Source organism: Cupressus sempervirens, chromosome 2, assembly GCF_028749045.1.
Source record: "Cupressus sempervirens isolate cs-2001-9-10 chromosome 2, ASM2874904v1, whole genome shotgun sequence".
In the NCBI taxonomy this organism is placed as follows: domain Eukaryota; kingdom Viridiplantae; phylum Streptophyta; class Pinopsida; order Cupressales; family Cupressaceae; genus Cupressus; species Cupressus sempervirens.
The window spans coordinates 259,947,771-259,962,399 of NC_143119.1; the positions used below are offsets into that span (position 1 = coordinate 259,947,771).

The window sequence follows — 14,629 nt, forward strand, 5'->3', positions numbered from 1 at the left end:
ATTCCTTATCATTTTTATTTATTGTTGTTGTAGTGGAACATTCCTTTATTGGTTGATCATTTAAATGACCATAAAGAGAACATTAAATAGTACTAAAAGATGCTTCTGATAGAAGCATCGTGTGCAATACGATAGCTTATTTGAACAAGTCACGTAACTACCCACCTACAACCATTGTTCTCAACCAAACCACAAATATATTTGGAAAATGCAGGCGATCAATTTAGTAGGTGAGATGATAGAGACGGCCTTCTAGAACTTCAAAATGATACGAGATTACTCAGGCTTAAAACGAAAACCCTTGTTGACTTGACTGAATAAACCATGTTTATGTCTAAATTCACAATGTCATGAATGTGGAAAGAGTAGTAGGTCTGAATAAAGACCATCTACCTTCCTCTAACACAGAAGAGCCACAAGGAAAAGGAGGGGGGAAGAATGGTGGTGGGAAGCATCAGGCATGAAATAGAGTCTTCAGTGGAAGCAAAGAGACTGTGGAATGCCTTTGTCAAGGATGGCCATAATCTCCTGCCAAGGCAGTTGCCAGAGATATTCTCAAGCATCACCATCCTCCAAGGTGAGGGAGGTGTGGGTGTGGGCACCATCAAGAAAATCAACTTCACCCATGGTATGTATTGAAACGTTTTGTTTACAAATAGGAATTTTCAATATTTCAGATCATATTCTATGATTCATTATCAGATAACTAAAACCCTAAACAATCAAATTGAAAAACCCTAAACAATCAAGTCCAAAATCATAGAATAGCCATGTTGTAGAACTTACAACACCCACAACCTTAGCTATCATGGGTTTTTGTTGATGCAGCGTGCACTAAGGATTTCAGCTATGTGAAGGAGCGGGTGGAGGAGTTGGACGAGGAGAATTTTGTATACCGTTCAACCCATGTGGAAGGAGGAGCGTTGGGAAAGAAATTGGCTTCAGCTTCATACGAGTTCAAATACATGCCCAAAGCAGAGGGAGGATGTCTTTGCAGCTCTGTATTCTACTATGACAGCCTGCCCGGTGTTGCGCAAGATGAAGGCAAAGTGCAGGAGATTAAGTGCACAGGCAATGCTCTCTTCAGGAGGATTGAAGCATATCTTATTGCCAATCCTACCATGTATTGTTAGTTGGATAATCATCTATACAGTGATCAGAATGAATGAACCATTGTTAGCCGGCACCAGCTTGTAACATTTGTGAGTTAGTTATCTGTGCATTGGCTATAATTCATCTTTTGGGCCATACTATGAGCAATTAAGGTTTTATCAAGTAGTGAGTTTCAGCTGGGTATTTCCCACTTGCATAGAAATATAGAAGTCCTTGTCGCTTTTCTCTATGTTTACTGGTTTTTTCTATGTAATGGAATGAAAGAGGGCTTAGCAACAGACATTCAAAAAGTTCTCACAAGACTGATTAAAGCGCTCTTGTACTCTTTATCTTTTATCTTACTAATTCAAGAAATAATGATTCTCAATGTATATGTAGAATTTTTCTACTGCAGTCTTACAACGTTGTTATCTTTGAAAAAATTGCTGAGATGCAATAGTGGTCTCTTTCCCCAAAGAGTTCTCACATTTATCAAAATTTCTTGAGATGCAATAATCAGAAAGAGTTCTCACATATAAGGAAATAATAGTCACTTTCCCAAAAAAGCATTTCTCACATGTAACAAAATATCTCCAGATGCAGTGGTGGTTAAACTTTGGGAATGTTTGAATGTTGATAAGAAAAGGGGGAAGTACTTATTGCCTCCTCCTTTTGCAGAACATTAAACAACTTTAGCTATCCGAAGAATGATTTTTCAAACTTAAGAATAACAAATACCTTAGGGATCTTTTTACTGCCGAATATTTGTAGAGATTTTTGTTCTGGGGTTTGGCATTCTCAATGCCTTCAACGTATTTCTTCCATCTTTTTAGAATAGGTTCATATTACTTGTCTATATCTTTACACTGGTACGGATATTTTCAGTCTTATGCTCCTTTTAGAGTCTAGCTCATGGTTAAAATAAGAGAAATTAGAAGGCAATATTTAATTTTGGTGGAAGAAAGATGATCATAAAACTCAACTTTATATGTTTTGCTAAACAAAATTTTAAAGAACAGAATTCTTGGTCATGTGAAATTTTTCTCCAAAAGAAAATAAAATTTTACTAAGTTGCAGGCATTCAAGGTTGTATTTAAGAACATCGTTTACTTAGGATGTCTTAACTCATATTTTGAACTTACAAAATGAATTAGCAAGATTGAGTTCTAGGAAGAATTCATTTGGTGACAAAAATTTGGCCATATTATGAGTACAATTTGAGCTTGATGTATTAGTTTCAATTGGGAATTTTCCACTGGGATAAGAATATGAAAGGACTATTTTAATTTTCATTGTGTTCGCTGGTTTTCTTGCCTCTAAATCACGGCTATTGTATTGAATGTAGGATGGCTCGGCAACGGAGACAGAAAGTTGTAAGAATATCGATTAAAGACCTTTTAACTCGTTTATCTTGCCAATTAAAGAAATTATTATTGTCAAAGAATATATAGAACTTTTTCGGTGAAGTCTTGTTAAATATTGAGAAAACACTGTTATCATTTCTGCTTTTGTTTCATTTTGGTGGCATTGCTTGAGATTTAAGATGTTTTTCTCCTATTAATTTCTTGAGATGCAATAATGGTCTCTTTTCAGAAGGGTTTTCGTATCTAGCAAAATCAATGTCTTCATCACTAGCTATCATGTTCCCCAAGATCATCTCTGTAAGGTTAAACATTGCGACAGTTTGCATGTTAAAGAGAAGTTTCTACTCTGGATTATCTCTGGATTCTCGAAGATGATTTTAAAGTTGTCTTCTTCTTTAATAAGAAAAGGGTGGGGTTCTTATTCTCTTATGTTTTTTTTTATAGAATGTTTATTTATTTTCCAACTGCTTAAATCTTACATACTAGGGCTTGATTTCTAAATTAAAAGTGTTAAATAGTCAAAGTTGACTTATCTTTTCAATCTTAATTTCTTCCTTAGCGTGTCATATTTAAAGGTGGCCATCAATTTCTATGAAATCAAGAACCATGGGCATTGTCACAATGGCTATAGTTCACCTTTTGGACCATACTATGAGCCATACTATAATTCACCTTTTGGACCATCAACTTATTTCTTTCATTCTTGATAGTGGAGGTTCATAACAATGACTCATAGTTTTATGTTGGGCAGATCTTTTCAGCCTTGAAATACTCTTAGATTCTAGCTCCTCTAGTTAAACAAACAATTGAATAATAATTTGTTTACCTATGTGATATATATATATATATATATATATATATATATATATATATATATATATATATATATATATATGAAGTGGGTAGAGTTTAAGGTTGTATTTAAGAACAAGGTTCAATTTAGGATGTATTAACTCATATTCTAAATTTTATAACTAATCGGAAGATTAAATTTTAGAAAGAATTATTTGGTGACAAAATCTTGTGCTACCAAATCCTTATGTGCTCTTAAATTGGAACTATTTTTTATCGCTTTGTTGAGGCACAAAAATATGTTAATTCTTTTAAGGAGATTCATGAAAAATTAAATCTAGTATTCAATCCATTCAAAATAATTAGTCGATTGTTGTTTCTCACTTTAATGTATTGTTCAAAGCTACTACAATATTTTTGCTAATAACAATTTTATCATTTTGAATTGTATTCCTAGACTTATCTTTCCAAATTATAATGCTTCTCTGATAGTCTTATTTTTGTGAGTGATCTAAATAATATTGTTTTTACGATTAAAAAATATAATACTTGTAATAGTCATCAGAGACTAACATCACATCAATAACAACACTATTCTTATATCTTAATAAAAAATGGAAAACCTCAACAACCCCTCTATATCTTCTTGACTTTTAATAGGTGAAGGATAAGAGTATTCTTCTCATAAACGCAATAGGTGCATAGACCGGTCTCTTATATTTCAAGAACCTCTATATAAGAAATCAAGAAATCAAGAACCTCTAGCAAGAGAATACACATTCACAAATGATGAATTCCTCCACATTGTCACATGAAGAATAATTCATATTTATGTGGCTAGGAATGCAAGGCTCAATATACTTTCTTGTAATAGGTTCTTCATTGATGGGGTATCCATTGTTCCATGTCATGTTTTAATTTGACATATGGGATCCATTTATTATTGGTACCCACCATTTTTGGTTGTGAAATGTCAATGAAAGAACATAGAAAATAATGTACAGAGGTCAATAACTAATATATACTGCAAAATGGTACAATTAGAAAATGCATGCAAGGTCAAGTCTTGAATTCCTTAATGACCTTCATTTTTCTTAAAAAAGTGGCATCTATGTGTACAACTCCCTACTAAAGCTCTTTGTTAGATGTTGAAGCTATTACGCACCTTCTTAGGCATAATAGATAAACTAACTCTTCTATTGATCATGAAATTATGTACTATATGATTCCTAAAAATTAAATACAATTAGAAAGAAGGCGACTTATTGATTTTTATCAACTTCTCCTTCCTTAGACCACACTAGGTTAGTTGGTGTTATCCTCTTGTTCTTCATTGTTGTGTCAATACCATCAAATCACATGCTAAAATATCTATCAAATTTATTAAGTTTAGGCCCTTTTCTATTTTATTTTTTTGTCTTTTTTATGTTTAGAAACTTCACACACTTTTGGACTTACAATAATTTGAGCTCTTCAAGAAATTCTAAGAGATTTAGACCTTTAAAGGAATTTAGGGGATTTGGCCTCTTCATAGAATTTATGAATTCCACAAAACTATGGATTTCATTAACCATTTAAAGGAGTTTTAACCCTATCAAGGAAATTTGATAATTCCATTAGCTCATGAATTTCCATAATTTTTTTAGGGATTTTGAACCTATTAATGAATACTAGGAATTCAATAAGTTTGTGGATTTCCCCAACATTTTATTAGTGATTCAGAACTTATTAAAGAATCTTGGGAATTATACTAGTCAATTAGTTTTCCTAACTTTGAACATTATCTTTGGCACCATTTTTCATTTTTATCTTTTTAAATTGGACTCTCATAAAATTATTTTCCAAAAAAACTAGAAATTGATGCATTTAAAAGGATAAAAGAGAAAATAAAAGAGATTGCACCCATTTTTCAAATGGGGCACACATTTAATGCATAAAATGAAGGAGGAATCTCAAAGGTTAAAGGTTGAAAGGAAGGAATTGTAGTGTCATAAACTGTAAACCCATTAAGATTATACCCTCCTTTTTGGTAAATTTATTTAGTCCACCTTATCTCTTTTTATTCACAATTATCTAGGCCCTATAATTTCCTACTGTTTTCAAATTACTCAAATTAGGACCTAATTTAATATCATAAACTCAAACACACTTTGTGAGATTTTTAGTTCCAATTTTGTCATGTCTAGGGAACCTAAATAGATCTATGCCACCTATTTTGGCCACTTTTAAGATCCTAGTGCCTACTTCCATAGATACACAGAAATCCCCAAAAATTTTAAGCGTATTATAGTGTCAACTTTCCCATTTGTAATCAAGTTTTTTTCTTACCATTATAATTTTTTTTCATAAATTTTAAAAATCCATTGATAACTCTATATGAAGGCATCACATCTAATTGATTTGGGCATGTATGTATGTATGTATGTATGCATGTATGCACGTATATATATATATATATATATATATATATATATATATATATATATATATATATATATATACGTGCATACATGCATACATACATACATACATACTATATATATAATAGTATGTATGTATGTATGTATGTATATATATATATATATATATATAGTATGTATGTATGTATGTATGTAGGTATATATATATACATACATACATACTATATATATATATATATATATATATATATATATATATATATGTACGTATACGTATACATATACATATATGTATACGTATACACACACACACACACACACACACACATATGTATATGTATATGTATACATATATATATCCAAGTACACAAGTCCTTTATTCAAGATAATATTTTAGTAGAATGAGCATGATCAAGATACAAATTGTTTGTGAGTACGTTTGATGATGAATATTTTCATGAATGATTATTTTATTTCATTAAAACCTAAAGGAATTATTTAAAGATATTTGTATCACTAATTGGAAAGCATGTTCATTTCAATTCAACAATTATTTCCAATTTAGCCTTTTCTTTATTAAGGGTAAGTTCTCTTTCCTAATCATCATTATAGTAGGATACACACACAAAGGTTGTGAAGCAAAATGGGGTATAAGTGGCCACCTTTTTTTTTTTTTTTTTTTTCCCTAAAACAAGTAATCCTAAATTTCAAAGAGATAAGATTAAGACAATGAAACCTAGCACACTGAAAAAACTATTCTTAATTTTTATAAAAAAAATCATAACAGGGTCTTTTTTGTATGCTTCACAAACAATATAGTTGTATGCCAAAAATGCTAAAGAATTATATATAAACCATTACACTTGAGACAACCCATGGAGGGGGAGTCTCAAAAGGTGTCTTATAGGTTGCTATCTATGACATGCAAGAATTTAAAGAGTGCAAATCTGTCTCTCAAAAGAACTTTGAAAGGAGACCCTTGCAAGGTGCACCAAAGAATGGAATATTCAAAGATAAGAGAAGGAATGCTAATGTCCAAGAACTTCTAGAATGAGAGTGCAAAAATATTGACAATTGGCTAATAGTGATATGTAATTGTTGTCATTTATGGCACCACAAGATGTACATGCTGACAAGAAATATCAGAAATAAAAATACTTAGTGTTTGGTAATCAAAAAATTGTCTAAGCATAGAATTTGGTTTACAACAATGTATTGTTTTGTTTATAACATGTTGCTGACATCATATTATAACTAGAAAAGTTACATGGAGATAATATACATGTTGGTGATGATGTGTATAACCTCAAAAGTCAGTACAGACTGTACAGAATAGAGATAATCAAGTTTTGATGAAGTAGGAAAGCGAAATAGAAAGAAAGAATTGTTTTATTTACAAAATAATTACTTATCCAATTAGGGCCGACATCCTAGATGTTTACTCTAACTTGTAAAAGTGGTTTGTGGTCTTAGCCAATCTAGCAACAATTTGTGTAAAGGCATGGTATTTATGTAAAGGACATTTTGCAATAAGATGCAGAGCTATTATGTAAATGTGAATTGTAAATTGTAAAGAGAAAACTCTTGTGAAAGCAATGTTTGTGAAGTTTTATATGAGTTATCTGGTGATTCAAGATTGAGCTAAAGATCAGAGATCAATCAAGGAAGAGAGATAACAATAAATTACTTGTTTGAGTAGTGAGCTCTTCTTGTAGTTGAAATTGCATGTTTGGGCAATGGTCTCTTCTTGCATACATTGTACCACAACTCCTAACAAGGTTGGAATCTCCTAATAGGGATTCAAAGTCTCCAAACAGGGACTCCTTATACTAATTTTTTTCATTGACTCCTAATGGGGTCCATCCTATAAAAAAGAACTTATATATCAATATATTATCTAGTGGGTATCATCCCCACCAAAGTTTTCCCTTGGCCAGGGTTTCCCTAGTTAACAAAATATGATGTTATAAGTTATCTTTGTGCATTATTACTATTAGTGTTCAACATTACTTTATTGCTTTGTTATGCATGGCTTAAAGTAAGTAATAATATCTAATTGGTGACTAAATTTTGTAGATTATTGTTTTACTCCCCTTGCCCTCTCAGTAATCCTTATTTCTAACTATTTGTATTAGAGCATAGTTACTTTGAAGAGGCTTAACAGATTAAGTAAGATCCCTGTGAATATGGAATAGTTGATGAAGAACCTTGAAGAAGCTCTTGAAAAAATTGATATCCTTACTAAAGAAAGAGATAAGCCGAAGGACAAATATGAAGACTCCAAAGTATACATTGGTCAATTGAAGGAAAATATTGAACATCTTAAATCCAAGCCCAAGTCTACTGAATCTAGAACTAGTGATGATGACTATTAGAAGTTGAAGATAGAGTACAAGATCTTGAAGCATGAGTTGAAGATTACAAATTTGAAGTTGACTTTGAGAAATGATCCTAGCAAAGTTGAATCTAATTTGATGACTGAAAATATAGATCTAAGAGAAAGTTTGGCAAAGAAAACATCTGAGTTTGAAACATTACAAGAAGATAATTAAGAAATCCATAAGTACAATACTATTGTGAAAGGTGAATTGACATAGTGCAAACAATAGCTTGAGAAGCTTTATTCTAGTAGAGAAAAGCTTGATAATTCAATGTCAATATAAAGGCCTACTTATGATAAGACTGGTCTTAGTTATCTAATTAACATTTCTATGAAGAAACTTGAGATTAGATTAGATCCAAAAAAAATAGAAAAATTTGATGATAAGATTGAATCAAGTCAATCTTCTGAGAAACCTAAAGAAGTTCAAAAAAATAGGGAAGTTGAAATCTTGGATGAAACAAAGAAAGTGGAGACTCCTAAGGAAACTAGGTATGAATTTAGAGGTAAGTGCTTTTTATGTAATGAAATAAGTCATATGAAAAGGGATTGTAGTAATAAGTCATTTAATCATGTTAAGGACTTTTATTATCATAATTGTCATGGTATGGGTCATAATGTAATGGATTGTAGGAAATGTTAGTAATGCTTTAAAATAACTGAGAGGGGGGTGAATCAGTTATTCAAGGTCCAAATGTCCTAATAAAACTTTTTCATCAAGTAAAATAAGCCCATTAAACTGTTCATTCATTCAAGCTTAAAACTTTCCTACTTAGCAAGTTATTGTAAATTAACATGCAATCATAACATATGAAAGATCAACACATAACACATTGATTTATGTGGAAACTCAATTTGGGAAAAACTATCAGTAACATGCTCCTCAATTCTCACTCTTATGAAGTGATGGCCCATGACAGGCCTACCTTATTAAAGGCTACAACACACTATTATATGTGACCTAGTTACAAGATTTATCCACCCTGTTAGAAATGGGCCTGGTTAGAGGACTTTAGAAAATTCAATTGGAATTTCACCCTATTAAAGGATTTAAAAATGGCTATTAAACCAACCTAAGTCCATAGGATTTTACCCTAATTGATACAATTTCTAGAGAGTAACAATAAGAGGTTTTGACCTTATCACAATTCATAACTTAACTTGCAGATTTTAGATATGTCTAGCTTTCAGTCTCAACATATTTGACATCTCATCCTCCTCTTCAAGCTTTGTCTCCTTGAGTCTCCATACTCAATGTACTAGTGCAATTCTTTCTTTTTGACCATTTATCAAAGCAGAGTCTCTATGCTCTATTCTTCCTTCTCCTTAATGCCTTCACCTTGAGACCCTTCAACCACTTCACAATTTGGCACACTAGCAACTCTAGCTTCTTGGCCTCTAACTCCTTAAATAGGAGTTTAGAACTACTTTTTCTGCTCAATTCTTCCCTCCTTTAATTTTAGTTCAACTAGATTAGGTAGGATTCAATGAATCTAACCCATATCTTGTTCCTTCTAGAAATCATAAAGAATCCTTTTGAATTCACCAAAAAATGGTTTATGTAAAATTCTATGCCTCCAACTCATCATCCTTCTCCTCCATCTGGTTCACAAAATTCAAGGTAATAACAATGTTAGCTCAGATCTAGCAAATCTTTAACTTTTCAAATAATGCAGCAGCTCAGTGCTATTAAAATTTTGGTGCTCCTCATATACTGTGTTACTCAGCATCAACTACATTTTACTGATGCTCAACACCTACTATGGATTCACTCGGCATCCACTGAGTTTTTCTGATGCTTGGTACCTAGAGTTTTCTCGGAACCTAAACATGCTCAACTCCTTCTATATCACTCGACATACAATAGATTTTTCATTTTCTTGGCACTAACTGAAAATCTGCTCGGCTCAAACTAGCTTTCTCGACACTCACTAATGAACTTAGTTAAGCTTTGCAGACAACCTTGTTACAACTTATTCTTCTAGTATTTCTAAGTGTGATCAACATCTATATCTTCAAGTATACTATCAATACATCATTTTACTATTGTCTTAACTAATCCTTGCACTTCATTACAAAACCATATCTAAACCTTCCCTTAGGTACTTTTGTTACATCTTATTGATTAAATCCTCTTCATTAATCAACTAAGTGATAGTACTTGGATCTTATAAGAAAGTGTCATTTCAGCAAATAGTAGGTTTGACATCAATGACAAAACAATGATTGAAAACATTCTCTATCAACAATCTCCCCTCTTTGCAATCAATCTTCTTCTTATAATGATCTTTTCAATCATATTTCCAAAAATCTCTCTCTTTGGCATTAATGGAAAACCAAGCTGATCAACCATTAGACCAAACTATTCAACCAAGTTACCAAGATGCTTAACTCGGTTAGAATAGTAAGTCAAATGCCAAAAAGAAAAATTTGTTGCCATCAATTTTCACATCTCCCTCTCTGGTTTTTTTCCCTGATTAATTTACTTTTGCTTCTCCCTCTTAGTTGTTTTTTCCTTTTTCTTTTCGTTTTTCACTTTGTTCTTGTGCTACTTCTAACTCCCTCTTTCATTCTTTCTCCTTTTGTATGCATTGTTCAAGTTTTTCTATTTCGGTATCAGCTACTTCTCTTTCTATCCATTTGATCAATTTCTTGTTACTTCTCCATTTATCCGATTGAATTTTGTTGATTAGTTTCTTGCTACTTCTCCCTCTTTGAAAACAATGCCAAAGACATATTATCTCAACATCTTAACTTGCAAGTGTAGCATTTTGTAGGTACTCCAATTTCTCCCTTTATCACCTTGCTTTATGACTGATTTGGAACTTCAACACTTTGATTACTTCAAACAAAATCCTAAAGTAAGTACCTCTGCATCAATTCATAACATTTCAACAATCAACTCATTTGATACAGGGCAATCTTTGCTATTTCTCAAACAACCTTGGATAGGGGTATCACCCCTAACTTACCTCTAAGATATTCAAATGCATCTTTAGGTAATGCTTTTGTGAAGATGTTAGCAATATGTTCCTTTGAGCTAACATATTGCATTCTCACTTGCTTTTCTTCCACCAATTCTCTTACATAATGATACTTAATTGCAATATGCTTTGTTTTAGTATGCATCAAAGGATTCTTTGATATGTTGATGGCACTTGTGTTATCATAATAGAGTATTACAGATCCAGTTACCTCTTCCTTCATCCCTTGCAATATATGTTTGATTCATAAAATATTGGTGCAGTTAATAACAGTTGCAACATACTTAGATTTTTCTATGGACTGTGAGGTACAACTTTTCTTTTTGCTAGTCCAAATAATCAATATTTTACCTAAGAAAAGTGCTCCTCCACTGGTGCTCTTTCTGTCATCAATATTACCTCCCTAGTTTGCATCAATGTAGGCTTTCAACTCAAACTTTTCACTCCTCTTGTAGTATAAGCTAAAGTCATCCATTCGTTTTAAGTACCTCAATATTCTTTTTACTCCCATAAGATGATTTTCTTTTGGATTTGTAAAAAATCTTACCACTATTCCAACAACAAATGCAATGTCTAGCCTACTATGCACAACATACTGCAATTTTCCATTCATTGATCTATATATTGTCTGATTCAGTTCAGGTGATTCATCATTCTTGAATAGCTTATGTCCTATTACCATTGATGTACTGACTGGTTTGAATCTTCTAAGCCAAATTTTTTGAGTATCTCCTTAATATATTTCTATTGGGTCACAAATATGCCATGCTTTTGTTGATGTACTTGCAATCCAACAAAGAATTTGATTTCTCCAAGCATTGAAATCTCAAACTCATGTTTCATCTGATCAACAAAATCTTTGCAAAGAACATATTTTCCTCCAAATATTATATCATCAACAAAGATTTCAGATATCAAAATTTTTTAATCTTTTTTTGCCTTGATATACAAGCTGCCATTGTCATTTTTTCTCTCAAATCCTATCTTCACAAGATATTTGTGTAGTCTCTCATACCATGCTCTAGGTGTTTCCTTCAAACCATAGAGTGCTTTGTGCAATTTACAAACCATATCCTTGTTATTGTTATCAACAAATCCCTCTGGTTGTTCTATGTAGACTTCCTCTTCTAGTATACCATTAAAAAAAGTAGACTTTACATCCATTTGATAGACTTTGAATACCATATGCAAGTAATGCTCTCAATCCTTCCATTCTTGCAACAGGGGCAAATGTTTCCCCATAATGTAGTCCTTCTTCTTGTGCATAACCTTTACGGACTAATCTAGCCTTGTTTCTTGTGATCTCACCATTCTCATCAAGCTTGTTCCTAAATATCCATTTGGTACCAATCAAATTCTTATCAGCTAGTCTAGGAACTAAGGTCTAGATTTTGTTCTTCTCAATTTAATCTATTTCTTCTTCCATAGCTTTATACCAGTCATCATCCTGTAGTGCATCTTTCACTATTTTAGGTTCAATCTTGTTCATTAGACATGATTCATTTCTTAGTCTATTCCTTGTCATTGGTCTAGCTTCCTTGTCACAAATGATTTGTTCTACAGGGTGATGTATTTTCACATATTTGGATAGTCTTGGTTCTGTCCTTCTTTCCATGTTTAATCTTTTAGCTTCAGAGTCACTATGCACATTACTTTGAAGTATTTTACCATCTCTTCCATGTGTACTATTTTCAAAGTCAAAATGTGCAGTGTTTTTATTCTGTAACTTGGCTTCTGAATGTAGTTTGACATTCATTGGCTGTGACTCAGCTGATACTAAAATTTGTTGTTGATTCCCAACTTGATTGATAGTTTCATCATCAGTAGGCATTCCTTCATAGAAGTATACAAAAGATCTATACTTTTCTTGTTTCTTAGATTCATCAACTTGGACTTCTGCATGCTCATCAAAATTTACATTTGCACTCTCCACAATCTTGTTAGTGTTAGTATTCAAACACTTATATGCCTTAGATAGTGGAGTATCCAAGGAATATGCCTTCACTTTTTGCATCAAACTTGCCATTTCTAGTATCTTTAAGAATGTAGCATTTACAACCAAATACTTTGAAATGTTTTACATTAGGTGAGTGACCATACTATAGTTCAAAGGGTCTTATATTTGTGCATTTCTTGATATGGACTTGATTCAAGGTGTAAACAATAGCACTTATAGCTTCTTTCCAATACTTCAAAGCAACATTTTTCTCCATCATCAATGTTCTGGCACAGTCTATCATTCATCTATTCCTCCTTTTTGGAATGCCATTTTGTGGGGGAGTTCTTGGTGCTAATGTTTGTCTTTTAATTTCTTTATCATTGCAAAATGTCTCAAATTCTTTTGATGTAAACTCTCCTCTGTTTGATCTTAGGCACTTTAGACTCTTTCTTGTTTCTTTCTGAACTCTGGCCAAATACCACTTAAACATTTGAAATGCATCAAATTTTTGCTTTAAGAACATAGCAATCATCACCCTGGAGTAATCATCCACAAAAAACATTATATATTTGTCTCCTTGGTAGCTTTGTATTTCTATTGGGCCACATAAGTTTGTATGCACTAGCTCTAGTACTTCTTTGGAGGTGTAGGTTTTACTTTTGAAACTTGAATTAGTCATCTTTCTTAGTTCACATTGTTTGCACATTTTATTTTTAGGCTTCCTCAATTTTGGCAACCCCCTAACTTTATTCCTTTTTCTGATACTAATTAGATTATCAAAGTTAACATGATACAACCTTTTATGCCATAACCAAACATCATCAATTCTAGCAATAAGACAAGTTCCATCTTCCATATCTAGCTAAAATAGATTGCTCCTAGTTTTTTCACCTTTTCCTATCAGATTTCCATTAGTGTCATAGATTTTAGCAGTTTTGTTTCCAAATTCTAATTTGCAACCTACATTGCCTAGTTGTGACACACTTAGCAGATTGTAGTTCAATCCTTCAACATAGTATGCATTATCACATGAGATTTTCTCTGTAAGTTTAATAGAACCTTTTCCTTTGATTTGACATAGATAATTATTTCCAAATCTAACACTATTTCCATCATATTGAGTAAAGGTAATGAACTTACTTTTATCTCCTGTCATGTCATGTGAGCATCCACTATCTATAATCCATTTGTTATTTTTGTTCACACAAGTTATCAGTGTTGTTCCTTCATCTTCATCTGATTCATCCTTCATGGATACATAGACTACTTCATCATCATTATCATTAGAATCTTCTTCTTCAATAATGTAGCACTTTTTTCCTTTGTCCTTGTAATCCTTGCTATCATCTTCTCTTTTGTTCTCATACTTGTTTCCTTCTTTGTAGTTCTTCATCCATGTACACCTTGCAGCAATATGTCCTACTTCATTGTAATTAAAAAAATGATAGGCAACTTACCTTTGAATTTATCTTTGCTTCTATGAAATCTTCTGGCCAATAATGCTTCCAATTGTTCCACATCTACCTCATCTGTGCTACTGTCATTTGATGCATGTTTTCCTTTTCTACTCTTCTTCTTTGATTTCACCTCCTCAGTGTCTTTCAATTTCAACTTGGCCTTGAAAGAAGATTCAAGATTCTTAGTTATGTAGTTATCAA

The 14,629-nt window shown here is 32.3% G+C and overlaps 1 protein-coding gene across 1 annotated transcript; it reads left to right on the forward strand.

Annotated features, from left to right (window-relative positions):
* Positions 1-294: 294 nt before the first annotated feature.
* LOC149572044 (pathogenesis-related protein 1-like) lies at positions 295-1,484 on the forward strand. Its single transcript, XM_089813379.1, has 2 exons — positions 295-628; positions 829-1,484. Exons 1-2 carry the CDS (start codon positions 439-441, stop codon positions 1,131-1,133), a joined length of 495 nt encoding a protein of 164 aa, XP_089669505.1. The 5' UTR covers positions 295-438; the 3' UTR covers positions 1,134-1,484.
* The last annotated feature ends 13,145 nt before the right edge of the window (positions 1,485-14,629 follow it).

What these genes read in the sequence shown, in the direction of transcription:
- LOC149572044 (XM_089813379.1), top strand. Translation starts at nt 439, where the DNA reads ATGGTGGTGGGAAGCATCAGGCATGAAATAGAGTCTTCAGTGGAAGCA. An exon ending in GAAAATCAACTTCACCCATG is followed by an intron (nt 629 to 828) that starts GTATGTATTGAA and finishes TTGTTGATGCAG; the next exon opens with CGTGCACTAAGGATTTCAGC.